This window comes from Emiliania huxleyi (genome assembly GCF_000372725.1).
Source record: "Emiliania huxleyi CCMP1516 unplaced genomic scaffold EMIHUscaffold_40, whole genome shotgun sequence".
Taxonomy (NCBI): Eukaryota; Haptophyta; order Isochrysidales; family Noelaerhabdaceae; genus Emiliania; species Emiliania huxleyi.
This window is the reverse complement of record NW_005198965.1, coordinates 148,925-173,147: the sequence shown is the minus strand read 5'-3', so window position 1 is coordinate 173,147 and position 24,223 is coordinate 148,925. Positions and strand designations below refer to the sequence as shown.

Below are 24,223 nucleotides of genomic sequence, written 5' to 3'. Positions count from 1 at the left end.
GCTGCCAAGAGCTCGGGCGATGAGCTGGCGCTCGAGCGCGGGCTCAAGTGGCAACTATGTCTGCATGACGTGCTCCTGCGAGGGCCGGCGCGCACCTCTCGGGGCGGCGGTCGCTCCATCGACGTGTCGACGTCTCTCGCCCTGCGCTTCCAGCGGTGGCGCAACGGCGAGCGGGCCGCCCTCCTCTGCGCCTGGGAGGCCGATCGCACCAGAGCGTGGTCGGCTCGGCGTTGGAGCGCGCATCGCCGCGAGAGCTTCGAGGAGCGGACGGAGCGAGAGCGCTCGGCAGCGGTGTCCGCGGCGCTCGCGCTCTTCGCGGACGGCGAGATCTCTCGCGCGATGCGGATGCTTCACTCGCTGGGCATTGCCGACCTCTCGGCCTCCGTGCTCCTGCAGCTGCGCAGGAAGCACCCGGAGCGCGATCGCCCCGTCCCGCACGACCTGCCCGTGCAGGTCCCGGCGGTGCGGGTGAGCCTCACCGAGACGTTCCGCAAGCTGCGGCGGCGCGCGGGCACCGGGCCTTCGGGCAACCGCAACGAGTACCTCAGGGTGCTCACCCACTCCTTCGACGACGCCAAGGCCGACAGCGTCATGCAGAAGTACGATGCCTTCGCCTCGGAGCTCGCCAGCGGGGACTTGCCGACCTGGTTCTCGGGAGAGCCCAGCCGTGCGCGCGCTCGTGGGCAAGAGCATCGCCTGCTCCGGCCGCGGCCCTCCTCGAGTCTGCGATGCCTTTGGCGTCCAGCTGGGCTTGGCGACGCTCAACGACCGCGCCCACGGCAACTGCCACGACGACATCTTCTCACGCGTGATCGGTGATGCGCTGCACGCGGGGCTGCGCGGCAAGGAGGAACCGCGCGAGATCTTCAGCGCCGTCATCCCGCCTGTCACACTCAACGGCACAGCTGGCACGCGCGGCAAGAACGGCATCGTGCCGGATGGGCGCCTGCACTGCAAGCTGCGCGAGTCCCGCACGGCGCGCTGCACGGGCACACGAGGCCAGGCGCATCCGTCTGTCCGGTGGCGCGGCACGACAGTGCAGCGCGGGCCCGAGCAGCCGCCGGCGGAGCACCTCCTCGAGGGCAAGACCATCCACCGCGGCGGGCCTCACTACATGAGCGCTCGGGCGCGCGACGATGGCCAGGGCGGCGCTGTCGCCGACAGGGCGAACCTTGTCCAGCGCGACTACGAGGCGCGGGCGGCGGCGCTCGATGCCAAGCCGCACGTGCAGGCATGGAACAACGGCTCGAGGGACGCCGTTTCCTCCGTGCTGCGCTCGTTTGGCACCGTGCGCAGCCTCGTTGTCGGGGCCTACGCGGAGGCGTCGGACGACCTGCACCAGCTGTTCGACTGTGTGGTGGAGTCGGCATCCAAGCAGCACTGGAGGCGGATCGGCGCGCGTAGCGCGAAGGAGGCGCGGTCCTACTTCGCTACGACGCTGCGGCGGGCGTGGGGCGTGCACTTTGCGCGCGAGTTCGCGCGGCACCGCATCCGACGCGTGGTGTTCGTGGGGGCCCCGCGGCGACAGCCGGGCAGGCCTCTCGCGACGGCCGATGGAGACTGGCCAGCGCTGTCGGCGGGCGAGTTTGCGGCGCACGCGCTGCGCGTAGGCGGCGCGTGGGCGGGCGGCCCGCCCGGCCGTCGGTGAGCACCGGACGCGAGGGTCGGTCGGCTCTTAACTAGCTGTATATAGTCGCGATCTGCCGGCGTGCGTATGAGCTCACTAGCTAGAGCTCACACTAGAGGCCGTCATCGCATTCGCCTTCCTGGGACCCAGCGCTGACTTCTGACTGTCGTTGCTGTCTCTCCCCCTTCTCGACTGTCTGTGCTTGTGCGTCTTGGGTCCGGAGTTGTGCGTTTATGTGAACGCGGCAGGCCGCCAAGCCTGGTGCCGCCTGTGCACGATGTCCATGATCGTGGTGCTCTGCGCCACGAGCAGCAGCGCCCTACTCGCTCAGCGGCCGCCCGAGGAGGCTCTCAAAGCCAAACTCCGCCAGGATATCATCTCCTCGCTGAGCGAGGTGCAGCGCCCGGTGGCGCAGCCGCCCGCTCTCTCGACGCTCGATCGCGTCCTGGTCCCGCTGGCTGGCATCGCCACTGCCCGCTCGCTGCTGCAGCGGAGGAACGAAGCGGGCTCACCGGCTGAGATCACGGACAAGCCGCCCGCATACGCCAACTCGGCGTCGGGAGAGTCAGTCGCGGCCGGAAGACGCCCTGTCCTGCAGCAGCTGCTGCTCGCTGGCGGTGCCGGAGTTGCCGTCGGGCGGCTCGCCAGCCCGCCGGCCGCGCCGCCGCTCGTCGCCCAGGGTATTGAGGCGTCGGAGAAGGAGGGCGAGCAGAGGCTTCGCCAGATGGCAGCCCGCATCGCCAGCTTAGAGGAGGAGAAGGCAAGGCTGCAAGGGCAGGCCCAGAGGTCGGGCGCGGCCACGCCGTCGCTCCCGCTCGGGATGCTGGCGGCCGGCGAGGGGCTCCTGATTGCTCTGCTGACCAGTTCGCTCCTCAAGGCGACCGACCGCCGCGCGCGAGAGACGCCCGAAAGCCCTGACCCAATCACCAGCACCCACAGACCCACCCTCGCCCGACAGCCGGCACACCGGCTGATGAGGCCCCGCCCCTCGCGCAGGCGCGCGCCGCGGCGGCCGCGACTCGTCGGGCAGAGGCCGGCGGGCCCGCGAATCGGCCAGCGCCACCACCGTGGGCACAGGCGGCCGCCACGAGCTCGACGAGTCGCGCGACCGCTGGCGACGGCGGGGCTGCGGCTGAGGTGCGGCGCGCGGCGGCTCGCCGGGTTGGCACGAGCCGGCAGCCGGCCTCGCCCGCGGAGGCGGCACCTCCGCCTCCTCCGCCACAGCGGGCGGCAGCCGGCGGCGGAGGAGGCAGCGAGCGATCCGAGGCGCTGCGCGCGGAGGCCAAGTCCCGGATAACGAGGCCGAGCGGCGAGTATGCCCGGCGGCGCATCGCAGAGGAGGTGGAAAGGGCGTCGTCTGCCGCCAGCAGGGAGGAGGGGAAGCCTACTTGGGAGGGCACGGAGTGGGAAGATTGAGAATTGAAGGCGGTTAAATCTTTTGTAAACCCCCGCGGGCCGCCGTCCCGTTTTGTCTTTTTTGATCCTCTCGGACTGAGGTGTGCATAAACCAGATCCCACTATGTTATATCATAGGATATAACATACTGAGATACCAGGCTCTTCCCTGGCATATCAGCTATCAAGAAACCGTCTGACTTATAGGAGGAGGAGCTCTGTATTCTGCTTTTTCGACACATCCCACAGAAAACACATCCGGGCCATGGGAATATCGGTCGTTCGGTCCAGACACTCTGGGTTCTGGTTTTTCGAGGTGTGAACGATCTCCCCGTGGAGGGGTCATTCCGGCGGAATGACCCTTCATTAACTAATCGGATTCCGAATGGGTCGAACGGGAGTACTAAGACAGCAGCATGTTCTGGGTGGGAGGAACCCTTGGGGGGAACCGTTTTATCGCTCCAGGCATTATGGTTTCTGGTTTCTGGTTTCTGCTCCGAAAGCGAGGTTGGCGGCGCGCCGCGCTGCCACGCACTTTTGTGGCTCACGGGAGGGAGGCCTGCGATGCGGTCGAGTCCGCCAGGCTGCCGCGATCCCGAGCGGAAACGCCGTGGCAGCCAACATGGCTGCCTCGTGCATCGGACGCCGACCGGCGGGGCCGTTGCTTGTCATGCCCAAGCCCTGAAAGGCTGAGCTGTGAAAGCAGGCGTTGTGTGAGTGTTTTGAGTACCTATCACCTATCAATAGAGTGTTTGGATCTACTCTGTTGGAGACAGAAAGAAGCTCTATCACAACGTCGGCGGAGCGGCCAATGCGCGCGGCGATCTTGAGGGCACCACCAGGAGCTGGCAAGGCCTCATCGCACGCTACCACACGTGCCGATCCGTGCCGAGATTTACCCGCACCCGGCGTTGACAACCTCAGCTTAACACTCATCACCAGTCGCGACCAATCGGAGCAGAAACCAGAAACCAGAACGCACAATGCATGCCGCTTTTTTGCTGTTCCACTTGAAAAAAATCGGATGGGGGACACCTGTTCATTGGCCGGAATGAGCTCATTAGGACGAAGCGGGAGATGTATTCACACCGCAGAAACCAGACCCACAGGCAGATCCCACGGGAAATCGAGGCGGGTGTCCCAGAAAACAGATCCCAGAAAAAACAGAGAGCGCCGCAGAAACCGACCGACCCCTGGGTTTTCGGCTATGGGAAACCGCCATGGGAAACCGCAGCAGAAACCCGATGGGAAACCGAGGTCTGGTATCTGCTTTGTGCACGAATGCTCGGACTCGGTCTGTGCACTGTGGGCGCCTGCCCGCCGCCTCTGAGGGGGTCGGCCCCGCCCCCCCCCTAGTCTGAAAACAAAAACAAGCTTGAAAACAGCCAAAACCAGCCTGCGAGAGAGGCACTGCGCGCCGCTGACCTCATGTGGGGATGTGTGTGCCCTTTTACAGTGGCCAGGGGCGGGGCTTGCATTTTTGCCGTCGCCTGTCGCCGCTACAGCGCAGCACACCTATTCTTCTCAGAGAGAGTTTGAGCAATAGCCCTTCTCTTTTCTCGCGTTTTCCTCCGTTTTCTTTCGCCGTTACAGGTTTCGAAGTAACTTGAAGCCCGAACGGTGTTATTTCCTCGAGCGCCGGATAAGCGATTCACACGAGGGCCGTCCCGAATAAATAAATACAACGGACATCCCAAGCTAGGGCTGGGTCGAGGACAGACACGTCCCCACCTTTGCAGGATTTTGCAAAAGCGAGGGGGGAGGGCGCATCGCCGCGCGGAGAGGGCTGGGCACAGTGCACAGGGGATCTTCGACGTTTTTCTCGGTTTTGTTGTAAAATTCTCGGCTCGCCCTCGCCCGGCCCAGCGCTATGCCGGCGCGTTCGCTAGAGGCTGCTGCCGCAGAGCGGAGGCGCGTGCGTCGCCTCGCTACTCTCGCGGCGAAGTAGCTGCCGCCGCCGAGACGCGACGCGGCGTCTGCCGAGGAGAGAGAGCCAGCGCGGCGGTCGCCGACGCCGCCTTCGAGCTGTGTGCCACTTCTCGGCTGCACGAACAGCTCTGCGCGGCAGCAGCATCAGCAGCCGCCGCACCGCCACCCGCCTCGCGCCTGTCGCGGCCGGAAGGGAGCACGCCGACGCTGCCGTGGTACCGAGGGCCGGAGCCCGACTCTCGTACAGTCGAGCGGCTCCGAGGCGAAGCGCTGACACCACAGGGCATGCCGCGCAAGGAGAGCGCGCCTCGAGGCCGGCAAGTGCGCGTACGTGCCGCGCGGTCTTGGTGGCGCGAATTTCTGTGCATCGGTAGACCTTGTGCGAGCGCGTGTGTTCATCACACAGCCACAGCTGTCGCGAGTCCACAGTCAGCGCGACAGCTAGAGAGTGTGTATTGTAAGTTCGCAAAGAGAATGATTAAGAATGCACGGGTCCCCACGCACACATGCACACACACGCCGACCCGCACGCACACGCGTACCCGCGCACTCGCGACTGGCGACAATCCAGACTCCGCGCGCGACCGGGAAGAGCGAGGACCGAAGAGCAAGAGGCGTGTCACAGAGCCAGCCCTCTCACACGCTCACACCAGCACGCCGCCCTCGTCCTCCCCCACGCACGCCATACACTCAAACTCCGCCGCGCAGTCCGCGCAATCGGGGTCGGGGCACATGTCGCGAGAGGCAAAGGCGCCCGGCGTGGCGGCCACGCTTGCGGCTGCCGACGGCAGCGAGGCGTTGTCGGGCCCCGCGCTCTCCGCCGCCGCCGCCGCCCAACCCGCCGCCTCCGCCAGCGCCTTCTCCCTCGCCGCCTCCTCTGCCGCCTCAGCCACCGCCTCGGCATCCGCCTCTGCCGCCGCATCCGCCGCGCGCGCGGCACGCAGCCGCTGCCTGAGCTCCTCCTTGTGCGACTCGGTGAACGTGCCGCTCTGCATCAGCTCCCGCGCCGCCTCGTCGGCCATCGGGTAGAAGTAGTGTGGACGTCCCACTCGTAGGTGCGCGCGTCGACCCACGCCTTCTTGCGCGGGTTGTCGGCGCCGAGGGCGCGCGTTTCGATCATCTCGACTAGCTGCGCGTCGAAGCAGTCGCGGCAGCCGCCATAGGCGCCGCCCTCGCGCCAGATTGGGTGCCGCGACGTGCAGCCGCACAGCCAGCCGCGCTCCGCGCGGCTCTCTCGGAGGTCGCTCTTCAACTTCTCCTCGATGAAGCGGCGCTGCTCGGACGACTCGAAGTTGACCTCGTCCGCGGCGGTGCCGTACTCGCCCTTCTTGACGAGGCCGTCGATGAAGTCGTCGCACTTGTCTTCCGGGATGGTCTCCTCGAGGCGCAGCCGCGCGTGCAGCGACGAGAGGAGGACCGCGTGCACATCGGCGTCAATCCTCTGCGCGGTGAGGGCAAAGCAGAGGCGGCAGGTGCGGAGCTCCTTGGTCGTGTACCAGTGGTCGTATCGCGAGGCGTGGGAGTACGTCGGCCACGCGACGCTCGGCCAGAGGGAGATGGCAGGCATGCAGTGCTTGACGTAGAGCTGCTCGAGCTTCCCCGCCTCCTTCCGGCCGTCGCGCGCGATGTTAAAATTCTCCTCGAAAGAAAAGGCGGGCCGGCCCTCCTGAGCGCGCGCGGCAAGGAGGGTCGGTGCGGGTGCGAGGGGTGGAGGTGAGAGCGGGGGTGGACGCACCCGCTCGTCGCGCCGCTGGATCGCGCGGAGCTCCTCCTGGATGTCGCCGCCGACGTTGGGCGCGTGCGTGCCGGAGCCGAGGTGGACGGTGATGCGCAGGAAGTGCGCGTGCGCCTCCTTGTCGCGCGCCGTCTGGTCCGCCTTGTTCATGGCCTTGCGCGCGCGCTGCAGGTCGGCCTTCTCCTGCGCCTCCATCTCCAGCATCTGCTCGCGGAGCTGCTCCCGCCATAGGAATTTCTCGAGCCTCTCCCGCCGCTTGCGCCGCGCCGCCTTTGCTGCGAGCGGCGCCTTGCGGTCGAGCTCCGCTCCCTTCGGCGGCTCGTAGCCGTCGGCGAGCAGGAAGTCGTGGAGGCGCGCCTCGAGGTACCATTCCCTCTCCTTCTCCAGCACCGGCCACAGCTTGCTGCCGTCGTCGAACTTTTCGTACTCGAGCAGAAACACGTCCTCGAGCGTCGGCTCGCGGCGTCCGTTCGCCTCCGCTCGCACATAATGGTGGTAGCGAGGGAGGTGCAGCGGCGGCAATGTGTACGACTCATACGGCTTGTCGTCGAGCGCGGCAGCGAGCGAGGCGGTCTCCGCGAGGCCCGTCAGCTCCAGATTGCGCTCGCGAGCCTTCACCACCTCGCCGCTGCCGTCCAGCTCCACCTTCCACCGCTCACCGTCAGCTCCCGCGAGACGGCCCACCTTACCGTTGAGCTTGGTACGGCTCGCGAGGTCGCGCAACGCGACTCTCTGGCCTTGAAGGCGACGCACCTCTTGCGGCGTGCGGCGCATGAGCTGTGTAGAGATTCGCTGCCGTCCCTCTTTTGATCGAAGAAACCCTCGCCCGAGCGGCTGCCCGCATCTTTGATTTGCTGTGTGAGTGTTGAGGTGATGCGAGCGCGCGTGCGCGCGGCGCGCGTGCCGTTTTGGGTCTCTTTTATACCAGTGATGAAATATAAACCGACTTTACCACGCGCGCGCACGCGCGCGCCGCGCTCCTCGACTCTCTCGCACCCGCCCCGAGCCACGCCCCTCACGAGATAGGCGGCTGCGACCCTGAGAGTGCGCAGCGGTGCCGCTGGCGTGCTCACCACACCCATCCATCATGCCTGCATCATTCCTGCACGTACTGCCCGGTCTGGTCGGGGCGTGGGGCGAGATCTGGCATGGCGGCGCGCTTGAACTGAGCGCCTTCGATCGTCTCGCGGCGACAGCTCGCAGGCCGGGCGGCCAGAAACTGTGCCGCTCAGCCATCCGCCGAAGCGAGCGCGCCGGCGGCGGTCCGCCGCCGGCGCGCTCGGCTCAGTGTCTTCAAGCCCGCCGGTGGGGAGCTCCGCTTGCGGGCAACGATTGAACTGCGGGCAGCCTCGCTGTCCGTGAATCAAGCACTCTTCACGGACTGTTTGATTGTGGAAACAACCAATCTCTACACCACTTATGGGATGTCGCAACGACCAGTCGGAGATTTGAGCGCGAGATGTTGTTCACACAAAAACAACCCCGGACGCGCATCACACCTAGAGCAACCCTGCGGGAGAACTTCGGTGGTTCCGCTAGACGTCAAGAAAGACAGGAAGAAACCAGTGCCAAAATGAGGCCAGCCGCACAAGTTGAGTAACACAAACACCGAAGCTGCAGGCTGTGGCTGCAGCCAGCACAAAGGACAGACAGCCCCACAACACACGCCTCTCCACGCACCACACGCTCCGCCAAGCGCGCCTCGCCCCGCAACGCGGCGCGCAAAGGCGCCGTGCACGTACACGATGGACTGCCGCCGCTCCGGCACCGACGGCCCGACCGACTCCACCCTGAGCCGGGTGCCTGCTCGGCAGCGTGTGGTAGGTGCACGGTGGGCGGCGGCGGGAACGGAGCCGCGGCTGGAGTGAAGGGCGAGCCGCCGCCGCCGCACCACCACCACCAGCGACGATTGTTCGCGGCTCGCCCCCGCCGCCAGGCGCCGGATCGGCAGTGAGCCACACGGGCCGCCGACAGCCCCCCCCCCTCCTTTCATGACGGTCGCTCTCGCTGCCGGCCGATGAACCCTCGCCGCCACCGCACCAGCGACACCAGCGACACCGGCCGCGGCTCGCTTCCACGCGCCGGCTCGGAAGAGGGGCTGTCGGCGGCGCAGCAGAGCGGCTCGCCTCGGCGCTCGAGCCGCCGACAGCCCCACTCCTCGACGTGACGGCCGCTCCCGGAGCCAGCCGGTGCGCGCCCGACCCACGCCCCCTCTCGCACCCCTCCGACCCCCCCTGCGCGGCGCACCTATCCGCTGTGCGCCGGCTCGAACGCCTATCGCCAAATCGCGACGTTTGAGCGCAGCGCACGCGTCCCACACGTCACGCGCGCGCAGGAGAGCTTGCGGCGGTGCTGTAGCGTGTACTCGCCGAGGGCATCGCGCCGAAAACCCCGCGCGTTCCGCCCCAGCAGAGGCTGCAGCCGATGCGACAAAAACACCACTGTAAAACGGTGAGTACTTGGGGTTGAGTGGGCTTGCTTGCTCCCTTAGCCGGGAGCAAAAATGCAAGAAAACGCCTTTTGTTCAAAGCCGACCCTAAGCGCCATCCTTCCTGCTCTCACTTGATGCTGCTTCCCCGCGCCGCCTCCAGCGTCCAGGCCTCCTTCCTTGGCCCCCTTGCACGTATTTTCTACTCCCAGTGGGGGGGGGCGGCCCCCCCGGCCCCCTCTTGTTTTCTGTTTGAGCACTTGAGCACTTATAGGGCCGATTCCGCATGGTACGGGACCCCTTTCCTGTTTTCTGTTTTTCAAAACGCCCGCCCGCCCGCCACCCCGAGGCGGCTCGGCCCCCCACAGACCGAGAGATCAAAACGGGACGGCCCCGCGCCCACGCCCACGCCGGTCACGGGCACAGTCTCAGTCACGCCACACCCCGACACACAGCCACAACACCGCATCGGCCATCTCGCGCATGGCCATGCACACCGACACACGACGATGCGCGGGGCCTCCTTGTGCCATCTGCATTCACGTGCGTGCACAATATCAATAAATAATATTGCCGCGCCGGCGTCGTACACAACGTATACAACCTCCTGCACGCATCTTACCACTTACGTCAGATCTATCTATCTATCACCGCATGGATGGGTTGTCTGATGAACTCTCTCTGCTCATGCGCTCATGCGCTTGGCCGCTGCCACTCGACCTCGAGCTCTTCTCGAGAGGATGGTCTCAGGCCCAGTGAGGTAGTGCATCTGACTATCCCGGATCCTGCTGAACAAGCTCCTCTTGTAGCTCGATCGGTCACACCGCCATCGCCGTCGGGGAGAGGGGGGACGACACTGCCTCGGCAGCGTGCACCTCGATCCTGTACCGTGTTTGTTATGACCCCCCCCAATGAACACACCAGTGAGGGAGGGCGAGACGATCGAGGGGTCCCGTACCATGCGTAACCGACCCTATCCAGTGCTCAAGTGCTCAAGGAGACGAGACACGGTTTTTAATGTACTTTTGCTCGAGGATGAAATCCTGCCGATGAGCAAAACTGGTTGCGACCAGATCAGAATCTTTCGGCGGGCCAAAAAGTAAGAACCAAGGTCGAACTCTATTTACCGATCCCGGGTCCACACGAATATGCATGGCAGAGCAGCCGCCCCAAGAGCACGATGACGACTCCGGCCCAGCCGCCCAACCTTCTTTGCCGTGTCCACTGCACTATATCGACGTGGCCGTGGGGTGATCGGTGCTCTTGGACAGGCTGTGCAGGCTGCACTGAATGCACGGCGCCGGTCTGCGAGCGCTTCTGCACACAGAAGACCCAACCCTGGGAGATGAGGTGCTTTTGGGACGGCTGCCGAGGGTGTACCGAATGTTTTGTCTCGCCACCACCAACGATGATGCCTCCGCAGACGCCGACCCAGCTGCTACCGAGCTTATGCAAGCAGCACTGTGCCGTACATTCCTACCCGTGGGTGACGCGTTGCACTTGGCCCGGCTGTGGAGGCTGCTCGGAGTGTTCCTCGCCTCGCTCACAACCCCAGCCTTCGCCCTCGCCGCCTCTGCCCTTGCCGCCTCCGCCCACGCCGCCTCCGCCCTTGCCGCCTCCGCCCTTGCCGCCTCCTCCGCCGGCGTTGCCTCCGCCCACGCCGCCTCCGCCCTCCCCGCCGCCTCCCACGCCGCCTCCGCCCACGCCGCCTCCGCCCACGCCGCCTCCGCCCACGCCGCCTCCACCCTCGACACCGCCCTCGCCTCCGCCGCCACCGATCTGCAGTCCCTTATGTGCGGACAAGACCGCTCCGCCGGAAGTGACGTGCCGTTGGGACGGCTGCGGTGGATGTGCCGCATGCTATGTTTCGCCACCACCGCCGACGCCGCCTCCATCAGCTCCTCCATCTCCGCCATCTCCGCCAAGCTCCCTACCGTGCAGACAGCACTGTGCTGCTCAGACGTTCCCGCCGGAGAAAACGTGCACTTGGTCCGGTTGCGCAGGCTGCCCGGAGTGCGTTCCTCCCGCGCCGTCGCCGCCTCCCGTGTCGCCGATGGAGGTAGATGGTTTCACGTACGTCGGCTGCTACCAGGATGACGCTGACCGCGACCTTCTACAGCCAAAAATCGATGACGGGTCGAACTGGGGGTTCGATCACGCGACGTGCAACCGTGCCTGTCAGGCGTACACGTACTTTGCGTTGCAGCACGGTGTCCAATGCTACTGCGATGACACGTACGGGACGCCTGCACAGCAGTACCCGCGCCTCCCGGACGTCAGATGCCATATGGAGGGCTACTGCGCAACATGCGGCAGCGGCTACTCCAACTCTGTCTTTGTCGTCTCGCCGCTGCCGCCCCAGCCGCCACCGTTGCCACCATCTAATCCGATACCAAGACCGCCGGGCGCACCACCGCCCTCGCCACCATTGAATAGTCGAAGGAATGTTCTCTTCATCATGGTTGACGATTTGGCGCCGCTCCTCGGTACGTATGGGCGCCAATCGGGCTTCGCGCCGGCGATCACGCCGATCATCGACCAGTTTGCGGTTGAGGGAAGCCTCTTCGAGACGGCCTACGCTCAAGTCCCCATGTGTGGCGCGTCACGCGCAAGCCTGATGACAAGCCTGTACTCGACGCCGATCCGCTTCAATCAGTGGGACTCGTGGGCCCAGTTCGATGCGCCCGGCGTCCCTGACCTACCAAAGGTGCTCAGGTCCAAGGGCTACAGGACGATCTCGAACGGCAAGATCTACCACGAGCATGCGGACAACGCGGGCTCGTTTCACGAAGTCTGCATCTTCTGTCAACAATGCGTTGGCTCATCGGACTCAATCTCCTCGTGTCCCTACAGGGGTATGTGCTGCCCATACAGGGACTACCCACCGAACCCACCCAGCCCGCCCTTTGCGCCGCCTCCTCCGCCGCTGGTACCTGGGTGCAGTACCTTTTGCACAGGCAACACCAAATCGTGGACGCAAAAGTGCAACTGGAAGTTGTCGTGTAGCGGGTGCGCAGAGTGCACATCACGGCCACAGGCCCCTCTGCTCCAGCGAGCGAGCGAGGGGGCGAGCGCGTCCTCGGACTCCAGAAGGCACGATCGATTCGACCCGTTGGCGGAGAACCGGAGCACAGTTTCGCTCCTCACGCGACCCTCGGGGCCGGGGGGGCGGGTCGGCGGCACGTCGCCGGCGTATGAGGCAGCGGACGTGGACGACTGGACGTACCCCGACGGAGTGATGACGGAGAAGGTGATCGGAGACATCCGTCGTGCCCACGAGGACGGCGGCCCGTTCTTTATCACCGCGGGGTTCAATCGGCCGCACCTCCCTTTTGCTTGCCCCAAGCGGTACTGGGACATGTATCAGCGCTCCGAGCTCCGCCTGGCCAGTAACCCGTGGCTGCCCGAGGGAGCGCCGATTCGATCGATCCACTACAAGGAGCTCACAGCCTACGGCGACTTTCTGGGTGAGCCGATCCCCACGTACAATGCGGGGACCGGCGGACCGAGCGGCGGCGCCGTCAACCTGCCCGATGAACTCGCAAAGGACCTCGTCCACGGCTACTACGCCTGCGTCTCATACGTCGACGCCCTCATCGGCTACCTCTTTGCAGAGCTCAAGTCGTTCTCCGCGCCGCCCTCGCCACTACGCGACGCAGGGTCCGTGACGCCCAGGACAATGTACGACGAGACGATCATCACCTTTACGAGCGACCACGGGTATCACCTCGGCAACAAAGGGACGTGGTGCAAGCACTCGGTGTACGAGACGTCGCTGCACGTGCCCATGATCATCAAGGCGCCCGACTTCGCCCCGTCGCGCATCGCGGCGCTCGTCGAGAATCTAGACCTCTACCCGACCATCCTCGACCTGATCGGCGTCCCCGCGCCCGCGCACGTGCAAGGCACGTCGATGGTGCCCCTGTTGGCCAACAGCAGCGCTCCATCGAAGCCCGCGATCTTTGCGCGCTACCGCGACAGCGACACCGTTCGCTTTGCCGACAAGCAGTTCACCGAGTTCTGTAAGAGGCCTCAATGCTGGTCGATCGAAACCTGCACCAGGTCTTGTGAAACGACCTCGGACAAGCACTACATGCTTTACGACCACAGCATCGACCCGGACGAGAATAAGAACCGCGCAGACCTGCCCGCGTATAGCGAGGTGGTGCGGGAGATGCGCGCGGCGCTGCACGCTCACAAGGAGTCGCGCGCCCCGCCGCTGTAAGAATACTCGAGTAGGTGTCGGTCCCATAGCCCATACGGCTTTCATTTTTTCATAGATTCAGTTGTAGGAGTGAAGTCAGGAAGAAAGTTTTGCCGCACCTTTCAAGTTGGGCCACACCTTGCTCCTTGGAGCACTTGGTGCAGTCATCAACGAACCGCACCATCGTGTCCGAGGAGGCCACCGGCCAAAAGCGCATGTCTTGAAGGTCCGATACTGGAAGCCCATAGGCACCTTACACATCGGAAGGGCCGGGAGTCAATCTCCACGGGAAGAAATTATTTTCGCGGGACCGCTTCAACATCGACAGCTTCGGATGTCGAGCAGCCTGCTCGCGCGATCGGAGGAGGTGACGCTGAGACGACTGAGCGCCAAGGAGCTCAAGGTGCAGTGCTGCGCCGTGGCCATCTCGCCTCTTGCCCAAGGCGCCTTACATTAGCCACGGCGTCCACAGGCACGCTGCGCGGCAACCGGCGTCGCAAAGGGCGGAACCAAAGAAGAGTGCGCGCAGCCTCATATCGCGTCGTCGTCACCTCGATGTGTGTAAGGCCATGCACGTTCACTGCAGGATGGTTTCGCGGCTGCTCAATCCTGCGGCCCACCAGGTCAAGGCGAGGGCCGTCAAGAAGCGGAGTCGGCGCGTGATCGTCTGCAGCGACGACGATGACGAGGAGCAGGAGACGGAGGAGGAGCAGGACACTTGCCCCTCTTGCCTTCGCCCTATTGACGCGGAGGAGTTCATCCACCCTTTCAACGGCAACTGCCACGCGTGCCAGGAAAAGGAAGGTCTGGCCTGAGCACGGCAATTCACCTTCCTTCCGCCGTGCCGTGCCAGTCATACTAGCGAAGCGCTGGCACAAAACGTGAAACGATCCATGAGGCATGATCACGCAGATCCGGCAACGCGCTCGAAAGAGCGTGCCACGACGTGTCCAAGCGCGCAGGGGTCAGGCACAGCGCCTGTGAGAGCGCCACCCAAAGGCACCGCGCAGATCCGTGCGCACACGAAGGCGAGGCCTCACAGATGGAGGGGTGCTCGAACGGTCTTACCTGCTGCCTGGATCTGTGCATCGCGCCTACGGCTTTAGGACCGTAGTAGGAGCTCCCGACCACCCGACGTTTTGCGAGACGGCGGTGCGGCAAACGTTCTGGTTTTTGGTTATTGCGTGGGTGATAGATCTATCTATCGTTTGTATGGCTGGCCGTCATATCGGACGACTACTCGCCCCCTCGTCCACCGAGGAGAGGGCTCGCACGGCTCCGTCCTGCCACCTCCCGAGCTGCTGAGCGGCGGGCCCACCGGGTCGAAAGAAGCCGTGGCGGTAGGCGGCGGCTGCCCCACCCGCGAGCAGTAGGAGCACGACGAGTCGCCCGGCCCACGAGCTTGACGTCGACGGGCACGCGCGATGTGTGACGACGGTCGCGACGGTCTCGCACATTGACGGCTCAGCGACGCCACGCAGCTTGGCCTCGCTCACGCTCGGGTCGCACACGAGAGAGAGGGTGAGGCTCCGAGAGCCCATGTCGACCGTCTCGTCCGTCCCGCGCAGGCAGACGTCACCCTTGCGGTAGGTGATGTTTACGCCCTTGCGCGGGTCTCGGGCGTCAAGGAGCGACAGGCTGCGCGTGGCCTCGTCGCCCAGGTTGTTGCACTTTGTGCCGCGCCACTTGGAGCCGACCGAAGGCGCGCCGTTGCACACAGTCTGTGTCGGCCCGCACGCCGAGATAAAATACCTGAAGCCGCTCTCCGACGTGGCGCTCAACTCGGACGGCACAGCGCCTCGCAAGTCGAAGTGATGGCCGGCGTGCTCGTACGCGCAGGGCGCGGCGACCCTGGCGAGGACAAGCGGGACGAAGGCCACGGCCAGCATTTCCTCTTTCGATGGGCGTCGAGGAGAGCTGCAGCTGGCGGCCCGCGCAGTGCAGCGCGTAATTTCTTACTCTAGGCGCCAAGTAAGGCTAATTTAGTGCGCGTGAATGAACTTTAGTGATAGTTTAGTGCGCTATTTAGTGCGTGTTCGAGTGCGTGTGTAGTGCGTCTTTAGTGCAAATTTAGCACAAATTTAGCGCAAATTTAGCACATATTTAGCACATATTTAGCACATATTTAGCACATATTTAGTGTGTTTTATCTCAAATTTAGCGCCACATTTAGTTCACTTTAGGTGCGGGCAGCTGCAGTACATTTAGTGTGGGTCCCGCATCTTTAGTGCGGGCACGCATCTTTAGCACGGCTTCCCGGCCACACCACAGCTAGCCAGGGCCGCGTGCTTTGCTCCTTGGCTGCCAAGAATGCACCACAGGAGATGCCTGGCCCCTGCCCTCATGACCCAAAGGCAGGCTCCTAGTGAGGCTAGATATGCAGCCCTCCAGAGCAAGATCTCCCGACTGAGCACAGGCACATAACCGATTCCCGAGAGGAGGACCAGCACAGTTGAATGCGCCACCGCAAGCACCACCTCCGACCGCACAACCCATGCTGTGCCCGTGACCACCAGCTGTAATAGAGTAGAGGTGAGGGTCGGTCTTGGAATTTCAAAACCAATGTTGAACCAAAGGATGAAGGATCCATACCACGAGGACAGAAACGGCCAAATGGCAATGATCCATGTAGTCACCGCAAGCAGCTTTACATACGCGTGTGCTCGTAGCATGTTGGATCCAGCCCCAGCCATGCACCTCCTCCTAAGTGCAATGGCAAATACACCGAGGAAGAAAATGCTCAATAGCTCGATGCCGATGCCATGGGAGGATGACTGCTTGCAGAATCACACTGTGCACGTGAGCATCAGAGTATGCCGGCCCTTCACGAAAGGAGGATGCGCCCACGGCATCCGGGGCGAGGGTGAGCTGTGCAGCACGTACAGCCTGGACAAATGCTTCGCTACGTGCCTGGCCAGGTGCGGGCAGTGGTTCACCAGCTCAAGGATGGCTGTGTGCAGCGCGCCGTAGCCGGAGCCCGTGAGGGCGGACTGGAGGGAGCTTGCCTGAGGGAGCTCGAAGCAGATGCCGGCGAGAGCGGCCCCCTTGAGCAGGTCGCTGAGCGGCGAGGTTTGGTCCACCTCCTTCAACTGGAAGTACCCCTCCTCGTCGCCGATGTGCACCGTGATGTCGCCCGCCGACAGCAGCACGGCTGCAAAGGGAGGGCAGAGAGGGGTCGGGAGGGTGGGATGGTCAGTGGTAGGTGCTGCGTGCACACCTGGGAACTGCTCCTTCAGCTTGATGGCGACCTCGCTCACAATGAAATCCGGCCGGAGCGGGACGTGGTCGAGCACCTCGGCGCGCTGGTGGGTGTAGACGCGCACCTCGGTGAGAGGCTCGGGCGGAGGCTCCTCGGCGGGTCGACAACCGCGTCCTGCTTTTGCGTGTCGAGCTTGCGCTTGAGGACAGAGCCGGCCTTCCTCACCTCGATGATGACCGCGTCAAACATCACCGCATCGCAGTCGCTCGTTGAGGCGCAGCTTGAGGTCGCTCCACCTTGGTCGACGCCGGCAGGTTGAGCGTGCCCCTCGCATCTCCCTGCTGCCACAGCAGCGCCACCATCGTCTGCTCTGCCATCGCAGTAAAGTCGTTATGTTCACGCCCCGCTTCCCGGCAATCGTTTTGCCGCTCGGCGGGCCCGGAGAAGCAACCCGGAAAGCACCGGAGGTTGATATTCAGCTCTCTTTCGTTCGGTTGGGGACGGGACGGGGAACTTTTGCGAGTCGGCAGGGGACTGCAGGGGGACAGGGGGAGGGAGGCCCAGCGAGGGGCTGCGGCTGGATCCTACTGCGCGGCTGGACTAAAGACGCACTAAACCTCGCTAAATCTGGATGTAAAGTCGCAGTGAACTCGCGCTAAATTTGCGCTAAATTTGCGCTAAATTTGCGCTAAAGTTGCGCTAAATTTGCGCTAAATTTGCGCTAAATTTGCGCTAAAGATGCAGTAGATAAACACTTCACACCGCACTAAATTTAGACCCAAGCGCTGCAGTGTCCCCGGGCGGGCCCCGCGCAGAAACCCTGCGTTGTCCGATGTCGGCCAGCCGCCTTCGGCCCTCCTCGCGCTGGTGCGCCGACTGGCAGGCATGGGTCCAGCACAACGTCAACGCCGCGCCATCGCGCTTCAACGCGGTCGGAGCCCAGGCCGAGGCGTGCGAGGAGCGGCTGACGCTGCACGCTTCGATCGCCGACAGCATCAACGAGTGGACGGCGACGTCTAGAGTCTCGCTCCTCTTCAAGCGTGTCTCTGGCTCCTCGGACGCCGGCGTCATCACGGCAGCCGGCGAGCACGCAAGCCTGGTCGCCGGGCTCGCGGCGACGCAGATCGACCGCCAGGCCCTCTCGCTGCGCTCCAACACCCGCAAGAGCCACGACGCGCTCGGCGCGGCTCGCATCGTCCAGGACCATCGCGCCGCGCTCGAGCTCCTCTTTCGCGAGCTCGACTCCGGCGCGCCGCTCTCTGTCGAGCTGCTCGTGCGCGTGCACCGGACGCTTCTGGGCGACGCGCCGCACGCCGGAGTGCTCCGCACGAGCACACCCGCGAGGGTCGGCTCGATCGAGTTTGCGCCGGCCGAGCAGGTCCACGCCCTGATGCACGGCCACGTCGCGGCGGTGATCGCGCTGTGCTCGCGACCCGACATCACGCACCTCGGCCTGGCGGCGGCCGCGGCGCACGGCCTCCTCTCCATCCACCCGTTCCACGACGGCAACGGCAGGATGTCGCGCCTTGTGGCCAACGCGATGCTGCGGATGCGCGGCGTCCCCTTCGTCATCAACGTCTGCGCCACCGAGGAGCACCGCGCAGGCTACGTGGGCGCCATCATCGCGAGTCGGGAGGGGAGCGGCTCGGTGGCGCCTTTCGCGACGCTGCTCGCCGACCACCTGAGCCGTGTGTGGGAGGAGCTCGACCGGCTGGGCGAGCGCGCTCGCGCGCAGAGGGACGAGGCGGCGAGCGCGGAGACGCTGCGCAAGCACCGCGAGAGAGCGAGGAAGGACCCGTGCATGATCTGCCTCGAGGAGCACTGCAACATGCTCACCCTCTGCTGTGGCGCGGCGTGCCACATCAACTGCATGGCGCAGTGGCTGAGCGAGGCGGCGAGCCCGACGTGCTGCAACTGCAGGGAAGAGCTGCCGCGGCCGCAGCCGCGGCCCGCGCCGCCTCCTCCCGCCGCGCCGGCAGCGGCGCCTGCGGCGGCGGAAGAGGACGACACCACCACCATTGCGGACGACGACGACACCACCCTCTTCTCCACCGACGACACGCAAGTTGTCGACGACGCCACCACAATCTCCGCCAGAATCGACCGATTCGTCCAGGCGGCCGCGCAGGCGGCCGCCGCCACGGCGCAGGCGTCGGCCGCCTCAGCCAACGACACGACGATTTCGACCGACGACACCACGACCCAGGCGATGCAGCTCAGCAACGACACGACGACCGACGACACGACGGCCCTACCTCAGCCTCGCTACGACGCGCGTGGGCGGCCTGTGTGCGTGTACTGCTCCAACCAGCCGGCCCCCTCCTGCGCCAACTCGAGCTGCGGCCGTTGCTGCGTGCTGCACGCACCCTTTGCGTGTGCGAGGCACAACACGACGTGAAGCATGACGTGAAGGCGGGGCGCTCTGTTATTGTGTTCGCTCCTCGTGCCGTCACTTACGTAACTGTCACGACGTGCGTTACACGGCTGCGGCTGTAGGTCGCAAACAGAGGTAGTGTGCCTGTGGATATACGTGCGCCATTGTCGCGGGCGACGCCCGTCCGCAGAGGGCGCAGGCCGCAGCTGACACGTCGTCGGTGACGATGACGGCGAGGAGCATCACGGTGGAGAGGATCACGGCGCTGCCTGGGCTCGCTCGATTTAGCGGTCTAGGCATGGGCACGCGTTTTTCACGTATCAGGGCTTGAGCAGGTTAACCTCCAAGAAAGAGGCTTCACCGCCGCGCAGAAAAGACCGTGGGCACACAACCAACGAGCAACGTACCCGCTACACGACACCAGACGACCAGAGGCGAAGGAGGGATTTTCGCATCAGGTCCAGCCTAACCCACCCCTAGATCACCCCAATCGCGTTGGATCTATCCCCAAAAATCTTTTGCTGGTCACCAGCACCGTACACGAGAAAGAGCGCCAGTCTTTTCTGCGGTCGGAGCGGCCGCTCACTGCTCGGTACCCCCCCTGCACAACTAAGCTCATGGCCGACCCCCCCCCCCCAGCAGCAGCGCTCATGGCCGACCCCACGAACCGGCGTCTTGTTGCTAGCCCCTCCCACCGCCTTCAACCATGCCACATCACCCCCTCCCTCCAAAACGATCACCTCCCTCGTCCATAAGAATCAGAGCCACAAGGCGCTGCTGCTCAGAGCCAATGTGCAACACTGATAGGGTCTCACCCGCTGAAAGGACGTCCCCCGCTCGCTCCAAGTTGCCGCAAGATTGGTGCACCTAGTCGCCGCCAGGTCGCTGGTCACCGTGGCGTGGCGCCCCGTGGATCGGGAGCGGCTTGTGGTCGGAGGGGCAAGCATGGGCGGCTACGCTACTTGGGCGCGGCGCACCCTCCCCACACGAGTCCAAGCCTTTGGGAGTGACGGCAATGATGGTGATAGGAGCTCATTGCGAGGCGGCCGGGCCTGTTCTCCGCTGCTGTGCCAATCAGTGGCGGGCTCGTTCGGTCACGAAACGTATCGCACGACCGCGTGCGGATATGCGCGTCGCGCAGGGCACGGAGCGCGAGGCGGACCGCGAGACGAGATGAGTATCCGGCCGGTGGAAGGTGAGCCCTGGGCAGAGGTGCGATACACGGTGTACACTGGTCGTAGCGCGAACGCTTCGAAGCACAACGCGAGCCATGAGCGACCAGCGCCTGCTGAGGTGGCTGCTGCCGCCCAAAGGCAGGTCGGTGATGGCGGCACCGAAGGCCCAAGGCGGTGGGCGGGCGGCGCGAGATGCGCATGGCCCAAGGCGGTGGGAAGACGGCGCGAGCCTCAAGAGAGGCCGCTGTTCGTCCCGACCGATGCTGGGGAGATGAGGTGACGTGCGTTGGCGAGCGCGTTGCCAACAAGCAATGATGCTCGAGCTCAACCTTTACTGCCCGGACATGGACATGGCATGCACATGCATTGCTCCATATCTCGTCGAATCTCGTCGTGTCCGTGTCATGCTGCCACCGCCGCACCGCGCAGAGTCGCGCGAGGGTGGCATAGCAGCATGTGTGTGATTGCGAGAGCGGCCCATGTCGCATGTGCAGCATGTGTGTGTGTGTCAGAGGAGAGATGCCGCATGTGTTTTAACCCGCGGCTGAATTCTTTTTGTTTGTACGGACCTAGATCCTAGAGTTGTGAGAGAGCGTTTTGAGATCTCTCTCTCCGACGGCGGCGACGTAGGCGAGACGGCGGCGAGGGTGGCGACGGTCACGATGAAGGTGGCTTGACGAAATGGCGATCGTGACGCCACATCGCGCAACGCGCAACGCGGCGACATGACATCCTCGCTGACGTCGTCCTCTAGGCGGCGCGCAGCGCCGCTCTCGCAGGCTGTCTTTGACGGTTTCTGCATTTTATTTTTGTTTTCAGTCTAGGGGGACCGACCCCCTCAGAGGCGGCGGGCGGGCGCCCACTCACCGAGAGATCAAAAACGCGCTCGGCCCAACTCTCGATCCGCGTCACGGCGATGACGATCGTGACGAGTAATTTCGCTATAGATAGTGATACGCGCTGTTTTCATCGCCATCCTCGTTCATTCGCGCTTCTCGGTCGCTCTTACGCCTCTGCTCTCTGAGCTTCCTTATCCGCTTTGCAATCCGCAGCTTCTCCAGCTCGTCGTAAGTGCCTTCCTCGTCGGCAGCTTTGAGGCGATCGGTGGCTGGGAACCTAGCTTTAGGCTCGGACCACGGGATGTCCAGTCTGATGGCTGGGTTACCGTACCGATTGCCTCTTCCATCCCGACCAGGTGGACTTGGTGGTTCTGATTGCCGCAATTCTGCAAGACGTCTTGTGGGTGGCGGCTGGTGCAGTGGTTGCGGCGAGGCCACTGCAGGTGGTGGCTGTGGTGCCGGTGGCCAACTGGCATCGAGCCTCTCTGGCCGCACTGCTGACTCCGATCGCCGCAAACTTTCAGCACCAGCCAGGGACTGCCGCTGCTTCTCAGCATCAGCCAGGGACAGAGCGAGCGCGATGAGGAGGAGGCTCAACAGGTAGACAATGGTGAGGACGTTGGTTGCGCGGCAGCGGTAGCGCAAGCGCCTCGAGCGGTCGTCGTCGTCTGAGGGGTCGACTTGTTTCTCGCTGCCGAAAGCTCTTCTGAGCATACCGGCGAGGGGGGTGCCTAGACGTCGGCGGGCAGCTGCGAAGGAGTCTTGTGATTAAAAGAATTGACTCCGCGCCTCGGGAGCCGCCTAAGCGACTCCCGCGAGGGCGGTGAGGCAGCTCCGTGCACTCGACCGGTGTTGTGTGATTCAAAAAAGTTTCTCGCGCTGAAGGCACCAAGGAGGAAAACCGAAACCGTTTGGGTGTCCGACATTTGCAGCGAATTCTTTATAGTACCCAAAAAAGAAAATCGCGCGGGCCGACGAGGGGAGGAACGAGCAGAGGAACGAGCAGCCGTGCGGCGCGGGAGCGGCGTGGGGCTGATGGACGAGGCTGGAGACCTTGGTGGCGACCTCGGCTCGGGCCCAGCGAGCTGCAGCGGCACGTTCATCGACGCGTGCCCGTCGGACTGCTTCTGGTGCGTTGACAGAGACGTGTGCACCGACGATTGGACTGCTTGCGAGATGCGCGTCTCTGCACACTCTTTTCCGTCCCTCCTCTCGCTCGCCGCGATTGCCCTGTTCTTGGTTGCTGTTTGCTGGCTCCGCCACGGCAGCTTGAGTGCCGACGAGGAGGACGACGAGGACTACCGGCCGCAGCAGCAGCAGCAAGCAGGCTGCGCTCCTGCCAGGCACGACTCGTCCTGGAGCGTCGTGGAGCTCGTGGAGCCGAGCAGAGGAGACCCAGGCACTTGGACGGGCGAGGCGGTGAGCGAGCCGTTCTGCAGCGAAAGAAATGGGGTGGTGCCCGAGGGCCAACGGTTGCTCGCTGTCGTCTGAGCGGGGGGTGTATTCAGGAGGTGGTACCTGGTACGTCAACGTGTATATATCTGAATTTTGGTGTAGTGGCGTAGGGCTCCAACGACGCTGCCAGAATTGGGTGCCAATATAAAAAAGCCGTAAGGGCCCACGCACATAACCGCCTCGGCAGAGCGCGCGTTCTTCAGGGCAGCTCGTCCAGGACGGGGCTAGCGCGCATGGCGCGCCAGTCTGCTATCGTTGCGCCGAGCTCCGTGAGGCATTCTGGGTTCGATATCTCCGCCACGTCGCCTCCAAAGTTGCCGGCAAAGAGCTGGCCGACGACCTGCCGCATCGGCTTGGAGTTGTGCGTGCGCGGGATCGCGCCGATCGGGATCAGGTCGGTCGGGACGCAATGCTCGCCGTGCGCCTCGTGCACCAGCTTTTTGAGCGCCGCCACCAGCTCCTCGTTGAGCGCGCACCCCTCCTGCAGCACGAGGCACGCCACCGGCGCCATCTCCGCCGGCGCGCCAGCGCCGCGCCGGCCGCCCTCGCTCCTCGTGCGCGGCAGCTCGCCCGCCTCTGGCCCGACCGGCACGACCACCACCAGGCAGTCGAGCACCGCCCGCTGCTTGAGCAGCGTGTTCTCGACCTCGCACACGCACACGCGGCCGGCGCCGGCCGCCGCCTTGCGACCGGGAGAGCGCTCGTGGTCGGTGCCGCTGCTGAGCATCAGCTCGTGGTGGCGGCCGATGACGGAGACGGACCCGTCCCCCCACCGCTGCGCGAGATCGCCGAGCGAGAAGGCGCGCTCGCGCTCGCCGTCGACCAGGTACTCTGGCCAGTAGGCGCGCGCGTAGAGCTCGTGGTCGCCGCGCCAGCCGGCGGTGCCCAGCTCGTCGACCCGGCCCCACACCGTCCGCGCCATCGCGGGCCACGGCCGGCGGCACACGAGCACGCCCGTCTCGGAGCCGTCTTGGCTCGCGGTGTGGAAGCTCGCGCCTGGAGCACTCGCCCCCCACGGCCGTAGCAGCGCCGACGAGCCGACCTCGCGCAGCGGGGCGCCGGCGAGGGAACCGGCGGCGTCGTCGCAAGCGGCCACGCGCTGGCTGGCCCGCCCGCCCCCCTCGCCCCCCTGCGAGGCCGGAGCGTCGGGCACCCACACCGCTGCGTCGACCCAAGGCAGCTCTCGCATCCTCGCGTCGGCGCGCACCGGCTGCTCCGCGTTGCCGTAAGTTGGCGCGAGGACCATCACGCCGTGCTCCGTCGCCCAATACGCGTTGATGTAGTGCGAGGCGAGCGACTCCATCGCCAGCTCGTGCGCCGTGGCGGAGAGCGGCTCGCCTAAGGGACAGCTCGAGTCCGTCAACCAGCGGGACATCGTGAGGTTGGAGCGGCGGCGGAGAGCGGCGCGCCGCACGAGACGCCGACGCGCAAATGTGCCGCGCCCGGCTCCCGCCCGCGCTCGCCGCGGCCGAGTGCGCGCTTGAGCACCGACGCCGAGGCGATGAAGCCGGTCACGCGCGCGTGCGCCATCACGGCGGAGAGGGTCGACGGCGCCAGCTCGTCCCACGGGCCGAGCACGGTCGTGCAGCGGCAGCCGAGCGCGCCGGCGACGGCGTACGCCTGGCCGGTGATCCACGAGGGGAGAGGTGGGGAGAGGTGGGGAGAGGTGGGGAGAGGTCGGGAGAGGTGGGGAGAGGTGGGGAGAGGTGGGGAGAGGTGGGGAGAGGTGGGGAGAGGTGGGGAGAGGTGGGGAGAGGTGGGGAGAGAGTACGCCTGGCCGGTGATCCACGAGGGCGCCGCGCGCACGAGTACCACATCCGAGCCGCGCCGCACGTCGAGCACCGTCTCCATGGTAGGACGCCC

The 24,223-nt window shown here is 64.9% G+C and overlaps 6 protein-coding genes across 6 annotated transcripts; 3 read left to right on the top strand and 3 right to left on the bottom strand.

Annotated features, from left to right (window-relative positions):
- Positions 1-5,409: 5,409 nt before the first annotated feature.
- Positions 5,410-6,230, bottom strand: EMIHUDRAFT_436254 (hypothetical protein). Its single transcript, XM_005770109.1, has one exon. The coding sequence runs from the start codon at positions 5,971-5,973 to the stop codon at positions 5,596-5,598; it is 378 nt and encodes a 125-aa protein (XP_005770166.1). The 5' UTR covers positions 5,974-6,230; the 3' UTR covers positions 5,410-5,595.
- A 1,907-nt stretch (positions 6,231-8,137) lies between these two features.
- On the bottom strand, positions 8,138-9,150 carry EMIHUDRAFT_436247 (hypothetical protein; the record flags this gene model as incomplete). Its single annotated transcript, XM_005770108.1, has 3 exons — positions 8,138-8,257; positions 8,282-8,960; positions 9,041-9,150. Coding segments are annotated over 3 exons (825 nt in total), but the record flags the coding sequence as incomplete, so codon positions are not given.
- A 1,821-nt stretch (positions 9,151-10,971) lies between these two features.
- EMIHUDRAFT_209682 (hypothetical protein) lies at positions 10,972-13,339 on the top strand (the record flags this gene model as incomplete). The annotated part of the gene is made up of 5 exons (XM_005770107.1): positions 10,972-11,127; positions 11,207-11,484; positions 11,557-11,969; positions 12,072-12,123; positions 12,205-13,339. The coding sequence occupies 5 exons, from the start codon at positions 10,972-10,974 to the stop codon at positions 13,337-13,339; spliced, it is 2,034 nt and encodes a 677-aa protein (XP_005770164.1).
- A 313-nt stretch (positions 13,340-13,652) lies between these two features.
- Positions 13,653-14,421, top strand: EMIHUDRAFT_451301 (hypothetical protein; the record flags this gene model as incomplete). Its single annotated transcript, XM_005770106.1, has 3 exons — positions 13,653-13,721; positions 13,791-13,837; positions 13,905-14,421. The coding sequence occupies 3 exons, from the start codon at positions 13,653-13,655 to the stop codon at positions 14,131-14,133; spliced, it is 345 nt and encodes a 114-aa protein (XP_005770163.1). The 3' UTR covers positions 14,134-14,421.
- Positions 14,422-18,657: 4,236 nt separating this feature from the next.
- Positions 18,658-19,034, top strand: EMIHUDRAFT_436244 (hypothetical protein; the record flags this gene model as incomplete). Its single annotated transcript, XM_005770105.1, has 1 exon — positions 18,658-19,034. A coding segment is annotated over one exon (356 nt), but the record flags the coding sequence as incomplete, so codon positions are not given.
- Positions 19,035-21,007: 1,973 nt separating this feature from the next.
- Positions 21,008-21,619, bottom strand: EMIHUDRAFT_209676 (hypothetical protein; the record flags this gene model as incomplete). The annotated part of the gene is made up of 3 exons (XM_005770104.1): positions 21,008-21,156; positions 21,237-21,302; positions 21,433-21,619. 3 exons carry the CDS (start codon positions 21,617-21,619, stop codon positions 21,008-21,010), a joined length of 402 nt encoding a protein of 133 aa, XP_005770161.1.
- Between the last annotated feature and the right edge of the window lie 2,604 nt (positions 21,620-24,223).